This window comes from Apteryx mantelli, chromosome 3 (assembly GCF_036417845.1).
Source record: "Apteryx mantelli isolate bAptMan1 chromosome 3, bAptMan1.hap1, whole genome shotgun sequence".
In the NCBI taxonomy this organism is placed as follows: Eukaryota; Metazoa; Chordata; class Aves; order Apterygiformes; family Apterygidae; genus Apteryx; species Apteryx mantelli.
Genome location: NC_089980.1, coordinates 29,252,594 through 29,266,586, shown reverse-complemented (window position 1 = coordinate 29,266,586; position 13,993 = coordinate 29,252,594). Strand labels below are relative to the sequence as shown.

Here is a 13,993-nt window from a genome sequence, read left to right as displayed (position 1 = left end):
GAATGATGAAAAATGTTTGGCAAAAATGCTGTTTGCTGATAGCAAAATTAAGAAGATTCAAAGGAAGCAAAAATCATATTTAACAAAATCGTTTTCTTTAAAGCAAAGAGGGTTTGTGGCAGTGAGAGCAGCCACTACTGCAGGCCAGGCCTCAGAAGGGCCCGGGGTGGGGGAACTGCAGCGATTCCTCTCTCCCATAGATCCTCCAGCCATGGAGGAGCTGGTCCACCCAGGCAGGACTATTGCTCAGTAAACTCAGGCCATGCAGGTGGTGCACAACTACTTCCAGCTCAGAAGGAGAGAGTGCAGTAAGTTCCCAGAAGAAAGCAGTGGTGCAGGTGGTCAGATTGATGGATTTCAGAGCCCAGAGCAGGCCCCCATGATCACCCAGTCCAGCTCTGTGTGCAACACCAGCCACTGGCTTTCACTCGACGATCCTGGTGTCTGATCCTGCGAAGAGCAGCCAAATTAAAGCACATCATTTGAAAAGGAGCTTGTCTTGATTTAAAGACTACAACAACAGAGATTATTCCTATCCCAGCTCAGTATTCTAGGTTGAGGGTTCCTTTCCCCAGCTGTTAAAAGCCTAGAAGTGCCTTTCTGGGGAGATGCGAGGAAAGATCACCTACCGGGAAGCACATCAGAAAATATACGTTGAATGCTGTCAGCAGTATCACACCTCAGTCTTTAACTAGAACCTTTGATTTGCAATATAAACCTCTTTCCATTCGTCTCTCCCTGCATCATGATCAGGATTTCAAGCAATGCGGCAGCAGTGCAGTGTGCTATGCCAAGTTTCAATAGCACACAAAATTCTCGATAGCAACACTGAAGCACTGTAGATATGAAACATAAATTAAAATAATTATGAGTAGCGCTTATAAAAAAATAAATACATCATACTCTGGGAAAGTGTTTAAATATGGCTTTGAATCAAATCTTCAGCAAAATTATTTGCTTTGAAATTGGTGTTTGTTTTAGGCTATCTAAATAATTTAAGTACTTTTCTTGCATTACTTCTCCTTGAAGTAAAAGTTTCATGTTTATTATTCATTACTCAGGTGGGGAGCTCTGCTTCCCACAGAAGTGGAACAAACATTGCAATGAAGGCTGGATCTGGGACTTGAATCCTGCTAATGAGATTACACCAAAAGCACTTCCACACCTAAGAAATAAAATATAACCTATAACTGCTAATGGGGCAGGAGCAAAATACAATATTTTCCTCAGACAAGATCAAATTTTAAAAGACCCAAGTCAAGATTCTTCTTTTCTTACAGCAACTTTACACCAATTTACCATCACGGGTATTAGCCAAGCTCCTCCTGACCCCAGTTAGCACAGCTCCATTTTAGATCAGGCATTTTACCTATAATTTCAAATATATACTGTGATGAGAGCTTCTGTATTTAACAGGTCTTTAAATTTAAATCTTTAAGGATTTAAAACACACCTTTTCTGTGACAAGTTCCATTAGTCGATACCATTACTCCCCCGAATAAGGGCTATATGATCTGCTCTCTGCCCACCCGTGTGAACTATTTTATTTCCCTGCTGCTCCGCTCCAAACCTGATCCTGGCCAGCGCCTGCAATTTAAAGGTGTGCTACGTCTAATGCATTCCCAGGGCCTGCATTAAGCAGAGAAAGGGTACATGGTGCTTCAGAGTCGGTCTCATCGGAATCACAAATGAAGCAACGATACCTTTGTCTCGGTAGGGTAAATTTAATAAGCATGCTTCAACATGTTATAAAGTGTTGCTTTTAAAACTGTCCTTGTAACCAAACTTTTACTACAAGAAAGATCGGCATACTTTGAGCTGTTTTCCGTACTTATATTATGTCCCACGCTATTGAGGCATTTCGTTCAGAGGTCAGGAATGCGGGCACGCTACCATGAGAGTCAGGAAATCATTTACAGAATGCATAAAAATTGCTCTGCAGGGCAATACCTCAGAGCAGAGAGGACATGACATAATCTCCTTGCTGCATAAACACATTTGGTTAATGTACAGCCTTTAATACGCAATAATCAAATGTTTTAAGCAAAAAAAGACCAAATCAAATTTAATTTCTGTGCTGATCAGACTGTAATTCAACAGAAGACAGCATGCATTTCAGAAGCTCTGCTTCTTCAGAAAAATTCGTAGTTTCAGCATTATTTACTAAATGCCAACTACCTCCATCTACTACATTCCTCTATTTCAGGACTGGCAAGTTGCATCCAAACAATGACATTTTGAAGCAGAATTTTGTTATTCTTCTGATTTCTTCTGAATCTGGAAATTAATGTCATTGTCAGCCACAGGAACCTAATCAAAACAATGTGAATACACAGCCAAAATGTTAATATCTGACAAGACTAATAAGTGATGTGTATGACTCAAGTAATTTAGAATTTAGACTATTTAGATAAATAAAAGTTTATCTTATTTGAGAAGGGCATATTTATATAACATATATTGTACAATAAATTTTCTTCTGAAAATTTAAATATCATTGGCTAAAGGTGACATTTGAAACAATCTATTTGGAAAGCTAATAGCAAGATGGGATATTTACTGATACCTTCTCCATTAGGAATTTCCACACCAGGAAATGTGTATTTGGGTATACAAGCAGAACACAGCCATCAGCTACAGCCACAGAAAGCCACTGCTGCTCTCCAATATCACTGCAACATGCAGGTGAGACTGAAGGACGACTAAGCGACAAATTCACACGTCTGTAAAATGCAGTGGGAACGTCTTCTACACAGTGAATAAAGAGACCACTTTAAACTACCTGATATATTTACAGAACCATGTGTTGAATTACGTGTATAATTCTTGAGTTTCACCAATACCTTCTATGAAGGACTGACTCAGGAAAAAAACAAACAACTGGTTATTTATCTGCATCTTCAAGAGAATACTGGGAATTTTATACTTTCAGCTACATACACTGCATTTACCAGAGAGCATAATCTAGCAAAATAATTTCAGGTACCAGTGATTAAACTAGCTTTCCAGCCCCTCCTTTTCCAGGAATTCAAATTCAAAGCTAGGGTCTGTTTGCTTGAGAACTTTCAGTTTCTTTAAAACAGCCTTTTAACTGCAGCAAGTCTCCTTCAACCGACTCAGTGTGCAATTAAACCAGTATACTGAAATACTTCCCACCCCCAGCCCTCACCCCCCCCCTTTTTTTTTTTGGTGAAACATGAAGACTGGACAGAATACAAGGAAAAAAAAAAGACTGGCATGGAAAAATGAAAAAAAAAAAAAAAACAGCCTAGAGAATTTTTTCTTGCATCTTCAGTGACTAAAATATATGCTATGCAGCTAATTTTAGGACTAACCAGCACTGGAAGGCCTAGGAAGCCTAGAGCTTACCTGCAGCTACTTCCATGCAACATCACTCAAATTAGTGGGGTCCAATGGTTTAAAATGAGAATTTTGTATTTGACCCTCAGTGAATCAATTATTCCATTAATTACTTACACTGTAAGTGCTTAGGAAGTTGGTTGCTTTTTACTTATTTGAAAGGAAACTGGTTTGAAATAGGTTTGCTTATATTCCCCAGTGAAGTGCGATAATTTCAAGAGAAATCCCTTCGCTGTGGTCCAGTCACCAGAAAGTTTTCCCTGGGCAGACCTTCCAAAAATCTCCATCTGAAATAACTCTTCAACCACAGGCAAGCTCCGAGTCTCTCATGCCAAATGTTAATCTCTGTAGCTACTCTATACCACTGTCTTGACAACCAGTTGGTCTAGTATTTTAATACAAGCAAATAAAAATATAGCCTAAGGACACCTATATTTTTGTTATTTTTACCTAAAAATATCTTTGCAGGACAAGAGTTAAACACACTCGTTCACCCTCGCATACACATATGCAAAAAAGGTAAGAAACACAATGTCAGTACAGGCTTCTAATTAAAAAAATACAAAAATACATGGACAAAATCTCTGGCTTCCCATGTTTACACACAAACAAAAAAAAATCTTTCATAGCAAACCTGAAGAGCCAAGCGTTTGCAAAATGTCATATATGAGCACATCCTGCAAAGCCAGGTGTGACCCTCATATCCCACCGATGTCAATGGAAGGAATAATCTCAGTAAAAAATATTCAGTCAAGCTGCACTTGACCGCAGGAAAATTCCAGCTCTAGTTTCCTGACAAGGCGCAGGCGCTGAAGAGACACACTCGACCGAACTATCGCACATGTACAGCTTCAGAGTACTGCTCACGAGGCGAGCGCTTACCAGCGAGGGCCTTGATGCGGGATCGTTCGAACAGTCGAGCAGAACTATTCTCGTTGTCCCAGTCATCGACGTCCCAGCGGTTGTTGACATCGCTGTACTGCTGTTGGATTTCAATATTGTCATAGTCTGTCGCTACTGTGGTCGTCATCCTGAGTCTTATTAACCTTCCCTCAGCATCAGATTCTTCTTAAAAAGCTCTGTAAAAGGAAAACACATAATAATGAGGTGGGTTTAGACAACACACATACATTGCAATAAAGTAGTAAAATTCAAGCTCAGGACTTTCGGTTTCAAAAAAATCCGTGGTTTTTACTCCCGACACCAGCCCAAGGACAAGTTAGATACCACCAAGTTCTTCAGAAAGCAACTGAACGTTCTTTGAGGCCTCTAAAACATGAAGTACTTGGCAAAAGCGAGATTTTAAGACAGCAGCTAGCTGCGTACGCATATGCAGAGTTACCATGTTTGACTCCACACAAAGAACGTGGAACATGTACAAAATGGCGCAGTAAGATACTTTCATAATTTTTATTTTTGAAAGCTGCTTGCTTTGTAAATCTGTGAACGTTGACTAAAGCATATTGACCTAGGGATAAGTCAGCTAAGAAAAACCTGAAGTGTGAGAAAGATCTTGACACCTTTACAAAACGGTGCTAATGCCGATGAAAAAATGCAAATGCTTAAAGTAACACAAGCATTTGACCAGCAGAAACCCTTTAACATAGATCTGAAGAAACCTTCCTTTCTTCACGTGCAGATGCTGACTGTGTGACTGGTGCTGGGAATATCTGTATGAACTCATCCAAGCAAATACAACTTCGGCGGATACGCTGCCTTGAACTCTCCCCATCAGCAAGGTGGGAGCCCACCAGAAAACATGGGTCTACACGAGGTTCTCCTCCTAGTTACTACACCTGGTACATGAGGTTCTCCTCTTTCAGGCAGTCGGCTACTGTTAGCACAGCCACACTGCTTCCCAGCCCAAATTTGCACGCGTTTATGAGCACTAAGGGAGTGCAGCAGCCTCCTCTAGGGGAAGAGGAAGGTCGTGAGTGCCTGCAGGGGGCTGCGAACACTGCGCGAGGGAGCCGGGGCTCTGCCCACCGCGTGGGGGGCTCCCTGCATCCTCCTGACCCCGATGTTCCCGAGCCGGGGCACAGAGGAACCCTGCAGGGCTCCCAGCTTCCCATTTCTGCCTCTCCACAGGCAGGGTGGCTAGGCCAAACCCGGCCGGACGCGTGTCCGAGAAGCGGCGGACGGGAAAGCTGCTGCCGAGCAGAAACGGAGCTGGGCCCCGCTGGAAAGACACCGAAGCCACGACGAACACGCCTGCATGCACGGCGCGGTGCTGCTATCAAGATGAACATGGGCACTCTACGTTAAAGCATAAATAAGCAGAAAATCAGAAGATAAAAGCAAATGCACGATTCCCCTTTATAAAAATACAATACTTACAAAATCTGTGCTTAACTATTTGGGGAAAGGGGGGGGGACAGGGTTTCAATAGAAACAGTCATATTACAGAAAGATTTAGGAGAAGAGTATCTTGAGAGAAATCTCTCATTTCACGGGTCCACCAGTACGTCTCCTTCTGCTCCCCCTCCTGTAAGTGCTCGCGGGATGTTTAACGCAGCCAAGCTGATGACAGCCCCCAGCCCGAAGCGCCGCCTCAGATCCTGCGCCTTTTACCTCGGGCAGAGCCGCGCGGTCAGACCCAGCAGCTCGCACGGAGAACCACGTACGCAAGCCCACACGGAGGTCCGGCGCGGCGGCTTCCATCCCGGCTCGCGACCAAAGCCACGCTGGCCAAGCGGGCGCTCCCCTTCCCCGCGGCTGGCCTCGCCTCACGGCGGGCGCTCCCCTTCCCCGCGGCTGGCCTCGCCTCACGGCGGGCGCTCCCCTTCCCCGCGGCTGGCCTCGCCTCACGGCGGGCGCTCCCCTTCCCCGCGGCTGGCCTCGCCTCACGGCGGGCGCTCCCCTTCCCCGCGGCTGGCCTCGCCTCACGGCGGGCGCTCCCCTTCCCCGCGGCTGGCCTCGCCTCACGGCGGGCGCTCCCCTTCCCCGCGGCTGGCCTCGCCTCACGGCGGGCGCTCCCCTTCCCCGCGGCTGGCCTCGCCTCACGGCGGGCGCTCCCCTTCCCCGCGGCTGGCCTCGCCTCACGGCGGGCGCTCCCCTTCCCCGCGGCTGGCCTCGCCTCACGGCGGGCGCTCCCCTTCCCCGCGGCTGGCCTCGCCTCACGGCGGGCGCCTGGCGGCACGGCGCGGCGGCCGAAAACGCAGGGCCCAGAGCCGCCGGCTCGCGGCCGCCCCGCCAGCAGCCTCTGGGCGCGGGCGCGGAGAAACCTCCGGCCCGGCCAGCCAACCTCCAGCCTCCGCCTAGCGATCTGGTGCCACCTACTGACACACGGCAACGGGGTGCAGCACCGCGCCGCAGCCCCGCTGTTGTTATCCTCCCCGCCGCTGCGAGCTGCGCCGGTTCCTGCGACACACGCGGGGAGGATCAGCTGATGGCTTTAACAGGCCCAGGTGCGTCCCACCCACTGTTGCTGTCCTGCAGCTGACATAAATCCAACTCACAGGAGGAAAAAAAAAAAAAGAAAGAAAGAAAAAGACCCATATTTACTATTACTGCTCTTGCAACGAGAGGCATTAATTTTCCACACAGTCCTAAGATAAAAGGCCTGGTTCATTTTCCCCTATTCCCTACCACATATGAGAGGTTTCCTCCTATGTTTACTTGCAAAATAATCCCTTCGTTTTGCACAGAAATGGCAAGTGAACCACATACGAGTCTGTTATATAAGAAGCTGTAACTGAAGCCTGTTGGTGAGCTATTCAGCCTTTACAAAAGGTGGGAAGAAATCATTTTAGTTATGGTAAGCTGCCAGCAGAATGAAAAAATATGAAACAACTTGCTCTGGGAAAGGTCTTTAAAATGTTACTCCTTCATTTCACGTGTCTAGGCTGACATTTGCCAGTAGGAAACTCCGAAGACAGACCCTTTTCAGGCTGAACAGCTTAAAACTGATTCTGCCACTACTAATAAACAAAAGGATGAAGCGGGGGGGGGGGATTAAGTCCTACCAGCACGTAGCAAGCGCATTTCTGCGCAGCATTCACAGACTGATCCTGATCTCGTAGAAGGCCCTGACAAAAGCCTGCCATTGATTCCTGCACACAGGCAGAAATCAGGGTTAATTCCAATTAAACCCGTGGAGTAACTGTGCTATGAACCATGTGTAGAATCAGACCTTTTTACAGCATCAGCTCAAATCTTTTTACATTCATAATTGCCCAATGAAAAGGAGGAAACGTGACAGTGGAAAAGGAGGAGCTCAAACTACAAAAATAAAAGCAGTGACCCTAAAGACTAGATGTAGCTACATGCCAATTTAGCATAGGTGCTACAAGCCATGAGATTTCATTTATTTCTCCATCATTTTGTGTTTGGATGTACACATAACCTGATCCAGAATAAATTCAGCTACAACATGTGCCTTATCACTTCTCTTTACCCTCCTGAATCATTACACAAGCAAAATCTATCCCAGATAAAGCTAAACTGAGCACGGCACAGACACATTATCCCATACGTGCATGGCTAGAAAACCTGCGCCTTTGTTCTGATTCTATAAAGCTGCTGAAATCAAGTGCTTGTTTCAGTGGCCAACATCAAGCTTTCTTTTCCGGGATGCTGCCTCAAAAGCACAGGCACAGCAAAGAGGGGTAGAAGGCAGACAGTGCAGTGAAAAAAATAAGTATCTTGCAGGAAAGCACTTTATAATGATGAAGTAACGATAACACAGCCGAATCCTAACTGAAATAATTTACCATGCCTTTTTCCAAGGTAAAACCCAACTACATAATGTGCAATTAGTGCCTTAAACAGGTGCTGAAAAACTGAAAAAGTAACAGAGAAGATGCAGTCATGAAGAAGGCATAATACATGTACCCAGGGAGCTTACAGAAAGCAGAAGAGTCGAGTCCAAAGCCAGTGACTGCCACAGCTTTTTCCACGTGTGTTCCAGATATCTCACTATCACATTAAACAGATACAAGCAAAGAAAGATTACAGGAAAGAAAAGTTAGGATCCTCCTAAAAAAATTAAGTATCACCAACAGTATTCAAAGAATAACACAGAAGACTCTCCTGGTTTTCCTCACGGAGCTGCACAATTTCTCTCAAGACTCCGGCTGCAGTTCTGGCCCAGCACAAACCCCTGGAGCCTCTGGGAAAAGCGAGGGTAGAGAGATAACAAGCACTAGCAGAAACTTCCACGCTTTCTTACTGCAGAAGTGGAAGCCCTGCAGATGGGACAAGCTAAAATAGCCAGTCCATTTTATGGATGTTTGTATTCATGGGCTGGAAACACAAGCACTGGCTGCAGCCTGTGCCCATATAATGAGGGAGAAAAATGTTGGCGAATTCTTCTGGAGCTCTTAATGTAGCCGAATTCACTATTAATGACCTTGAGTGGGATCTGTCTTCCATAAAATTAGCCATGCACTTGACAGAAATATGCTGAAAAAACTGTGTATGTGTGTATATATACACACATATGAACATACTCTATATTTATTCTATAGCTGTCATTTAATTACACTAAACTGCTGCCTAATACTGTAATTTAAATTGCTCGGGCCTCCACTGCTTGCTGATTTCAACAAGTACTTTGTGAGCCCAGATTTGTTTTAGTGACTGTGCAGTCAGCAGATAGCAGGAGACGGCCGGCCGTATTGTTTCCCGTTAGCTTACTGCAGCGCTCTCCATTCATGCGCAAAGCGCCCACAAAAAGCCTTGCGAGAAGTAAGTCATTGTAGGATGTGTACAGCGCAGGCAGAGAGTACACAGGCAGAAAAAAGGCTGGGCTCCAGGAGGAACAACCTTTGCAATTTAAACATCCTGGCCTGGCTTTAAGCTGAAATACCAATCTAATAAAGGAACAATGTTTTCTGCAGAGAGCCAAATGAAACATGAATTTCAGCTGTCAACATCCTGAGCAGTCGTAATACAGAGAACGCCAAGGCAACCCACTCTCAGGATATGATAAATACAAGCATACTGATAATGAGACATTTTAGAAATGACAGATCCCTGCTTCATTACCATTAGCAATTCAGACATGAACTGTAAGCAGCCTTTATGTGGGGCTTGAAAATGGAGTAAATGGGCATTTCTCAGCTAGTCCACGTCCTCCTAAACTTACATACCAGAGCTATATGCACTAGGGCCTTAGGGACACAAGAAGGCAATTCCATGCAAGCACAAGGGTGAACTAACAAAGAGCGTCCAAATGCTCCAGTACCCAAAATACTCAGCCCAGGCCTAGCATGACCAGCAAAGAAAGGTTTTGTAAATTTAGCAACTTCTGTCTGCATTGATGAAATGTAACACTCGATTGTCTTCTGCAATGTTAATACAGCTACCAAAAGACTGCATGAGAACAAAGAGATCAAACCATTTTGTTTCAAAGCATTCTTTAAAATATATTGCATAATTTTGGGGGAGGGAGGGTTGGCATTATCTTCAAAAAGAATAAATGGCTTGGAAGAAAGAATCAGCTACCAGGAAAAGCGTTTTCTCAGACAATTTTCAAAGGCAACATCCAGGGGTCAGACTCTTTGTATTTACTTTCATAAATAAACCAGATTCTGCTCTTTGTTTCTCAGATAATAGAAAATAAACAGTTTTGCTCAGACCATCTGAAGAATGAATTCATTTAAAAAAAATTCATTGGCTACTTTAAATGCAATAATATAATTCACTAAACAGGCTAAGACTACAACCACTCAAATTCTGCCATAACCACACATCTGGAATTACTTCCTAATAATCACATTTATCTTTAAAGTAAACATTATTTTTTCAAGAGTTACTATTCTTCTGTTAAATGTCCTAAGCTGTAGTTAGTTTCAAGTTACTCTTACAGCCTGAGGATTATCAAGAGGTTTTATGATGTTATGATTGAACAAAATGTATTTTGAACAGCAATCCCAAACGGTCTCATTACTTATGTAAAAGGTCTATTCCCTGGCTAAGGCACTGTTCAGCCTATTGTAGTTTCCTAACACTAAAGATAAAATGTGCACGACTGAGTGGCTGAGAGGGCTGAAAATGGGATGCAGAAACTTCAGCCTCTAGGCTGAAGGTTACTAGACCAAACGGGTCCAGAGTCAAGTATGACCACAGCTACTGTAATAATAAAGACAATGGTGTCTCTCCATTTCCTGCACTTCAGATATGTACATCAGAGAAACCAACTTTACAAATACCTCCTTTCCAGTGGCTCTCTAAGAAATTAAGCCTGGATGAGCAAAGAAATCAGTTAAATTACCATGGCTTTTGCAAGACTTCCACCTTCAGATGCTTTCACTCCCACTATTTATACTACTCTCCTATTGATGACTTCAACCAGGGTAATTAGTCCAGCTCCTTAACAACAAATTCTCTTTAGAATATTTATTATTTTTAAAAGGAGGAAAATCTACTTAAGATATAATTGGACTTTGTATTTATTCTGAGGAATATTCAGCTCCCTTCTAACAGCAGCACAACAAATACTGAATGCTTAAAGAACAGCATTTTAAGACGACTTTTAAGCTGGAGGACCTGGAATTTCTTCCAGGCTCCCAGGACCCTGCCACATCCTGTCTCCACTTCAGGGTGAGACTCTCACCTTATCCCTGCAGAGAGGAGGACTGCCCAGGCCAGGCAGGACATTTGCTGACCGACTCCTTGGGCTGCACAGCGAGGGGGGCAGGACGCAAGGCAAGCCATGCTGTGCACCTTCAGCCTAGTTGAGAAGCAGCTTCAGGGACTCATTTCTGTCACTGCTTCTGTAAGTTGTAGGCAATTGGCATGATTATAGGTCAATAGGTGCACCTCAGGAGAAGGCCAAGGCCCTATGTAAAATGACATACGTATTCAAACAATATAACTCAAATGCTGCATGTACTTAAAAAATATCCAGAAATTGTCAGAACTCTACAGAACAACACATGAATTGAAAAAGAGAAGTCCTTAGCGTAAAGCTTAAAAAGACTGGAAAATACTCAGTTATGTTTCAGTTCCATCCACTTCTTAACCCAACCTGCCCTGCTGAGCACTCAAGCAGCCAGTTCCCAGTCCGTCCTCATACTCCACCCGGACAATCATGTAGTGTTTTATCAACTGCAACACATACTCCTTAGAGACAGAAACCCCCCTGTCCTGACAGCACAGCGTGGGTAACACCATAGCTTACATTTTGGCTTGTTGTTTCAACTGCTAATCAAATTATAAAATAATAATGGCACTAATACGGCAAGGCTTTAACTCCTCTGATCTGCAATATCCTCTCCCTCTCCTTCTCTCTCTTGCCTGCAGGGTCCGGCTCCCAACCCCACCTTGGATAAACAGAAGCACAGTATTTCTGCTGTTTCTAACCCAGAAGTGCTCTGTGAATTTTGTCTCCGCTTTCCCGCTCGCTCCCGGAGTCAACCCACTCCCTGGAGCCAACCCCTCCAGCTGCCCCCGCTCTGGGAAGTGGAGGCAGAGAGCCGAAAGCACCCTGAAAGGTCAGGGGACGGGGGCGGCCAGGCTGTGCCACGGGGCGCCCGACGCCACGGCCAGCGCGTAGGGCACAGACGCTACAGGAATGCCGTTTCAAAGTAGGACTGAAGCCTCTTTATTCCCCACACAGGCTGGAAAAGCATGTAAAGGTCATTAAAATCAAGCAGCCTGTCCTTCAGATGAGTGAGGTCTACATGAGGTCTACCACATCTCAAAAACCCCATCATTTGGAAGCCAGGAAATACGGAGTTAAGAGCGGTTTACAGGCTCTCTTTTTTCTTCTAAAGTCCCCATGATGTAACAGTCTAGCTGGGAGACTGGTACATATTACATAAGCATTGAAACAACTTCAAAAAGTGTTCACAGTTTGCTGTAAACAAAAATACAGTTCACTGTCTACTGGAAAGCCAAGTGCTTTCAGCAGGGGTAAACTGTTCAGCACCTGCGACCAGCATGCGTAATGCACAGGACAAAGACTCAAACTGGTTCAGCAAACACAGTGCTTAAAACTGAGCACCCACCTCCCAGCCAAGAGCACAGAGAAACTAATAATGACTGAAAGAAGTTATTAAATAAATGTGAACCAAATCTCTATAACCATATTCAGTTTTTCAAAACTTTTAAGTCCTGCAAGGACCACTAAAATCTTCTAGTCTGACTCTCTCCACATTTCAATTCTCTCCAAATTTCACCCAGTTTCTCATCCATTGCCCAAGGTTATTTTTACTCTTCAGCAACTCTGGATTTCAAAATTTTGTCCTGAAGACTCTAAAACAAATTGTTTGATATATGAGGTCCAATTTTTGTCTCCTGTAAACTGAGGTCAGTCCACCCACCTGGGGTTGCAACTCATAATGTGCCAAAACTGTTTGAAGAGCTTCCTAGAAATAGAAGTTTCTTTGGGCAATATTGGTATCATCTAAGATCGGATACATAACAGGGGTTAAGTTAGGGCATGAGACTCTCCAGGTTCCTTCATTTCCCTGTGGAGCAACTCAGAGGTCTCAGATGAGACTTTGCCTCTGAACTGTCCTCTAGAGGAGCCTGTGTCTCTCCACTGACTATACACAAAGCACGAAGAGACTGACTAAAACAGAACTGAGATGCTTCAGTTAGAGCATGACAGTTTTTTGAAAGAAGTTAATAAATTGCAAAATCAAGCAGACTGGAGCATTACAACACATACAACTTCAGGGTGGAGTAACTACCAAATCCCTTTTGGGACTGCCCTTCCCTTCCCCTGACCACTTAAAGAATTTAAAAGTAAAACCCTTTTTGTCGAGCTGTTAAAGGCAGGGAGGTGGAGAAAGCTCAGGTACTCAGCCATTTAGCACATTTCCAGTGAGCAATATTCTTCCAATCTCTACCAAATGGGAAAATTTGCAGGGATCCAGACAGAGACTGGACGGTGGTACAGTCTGCATTAAGTCGAGCAAGCTACACACAGAGGCACATGACAAGTACAAGGCCTGTGTTAAAAAAACTTCATGTAACGCAAGAGCTAGTCCAAGGCTTAAGAATATAACATCCTTATTCAGTTTTTAAGCATGACAGAGTACTCTACCTCTTTCCTCATATATTTATGGTTTTCCTTTAATAACCACTGCTGGGCAAGGTTTACACAAGTTCAGTCAGGGCTAAATCCAATTTAGTAGTTTTGTAAGAGTAAGGTTCAGCTCCAATAAGTGCAACACAAGCTAGTACATGGCTGCTCAAGTGAGGTCCACAGGTTAAAAACAGCTTCTCCCAGTCTGACAAGCCACCTTTATATCTAATGCGACCAACGGAGACCACAGGGTAGCTCAGCATCCAAAACTCCACCTCATGAAACATCAACTGGGCATTTTCTAAAATACCGTTGCCTACATTTTGCTCCTACTTAAGCAAGTAAAGAAACTCCCACAGATTTCAATCTGAGCAGCTCTAGTCCAACATCAATTGCTTTTAAAAATTGCTCTGATCACCTTTACAGGGTCTTTCCTAAATCAGGTAAAGGCAATCTGTTGAATTGTTAGGATATCTGGGAGTTTCCTTCTGTATGCAAATGGCTTAGGTGGAGAAAAACCTGGGAGACCCGCTCATCATCTCTGCTCTAAGACTTCTCCCCCACTCATCTTTTGTCAATATCTATCCCACAATTACTATTTTCTCCACCTGATTTCAGAAGAAGCTGCATTTCTGGGTAGGGTAACTTGGCCAG

At 44.3% G+C, this 13,993-nt stretch overlaps 1 protein-coding gene across 5 annotated transcripts in view; it reads right to left on the bottom strand.

Moving 5' to 3' along the window:
* The window catches only part of SPTBN1 (spectrin beta, non-erythrocytic 1), a 147,237-nt gene that overhangs the window by 99,056 nt on the left and 34,188 nt on the right, over nt 1-13,993 (bottom strand). For 4 of the 5 annotated variants that reach the window (XM_067293009.1, XM_067293008.1, XM_067293010.1 and 1 more), the window contains exon 2: nt 4,243-4,439. In XM_067293009.1, coding sequence (XP_067149110.1) covers nt 4,243-4,390 — 148 coding nt within the window. In that variant the 5' untranslated portion in view covers nt 4,391-4,439. Of the gene's footprint in view, nt 1-4,242; nt 4,440-5,931; nt 6,036-13,993 lie in introns of those variants that run through there. The other variant, XM_013949765.2, reaches the window with a different exon arrangement.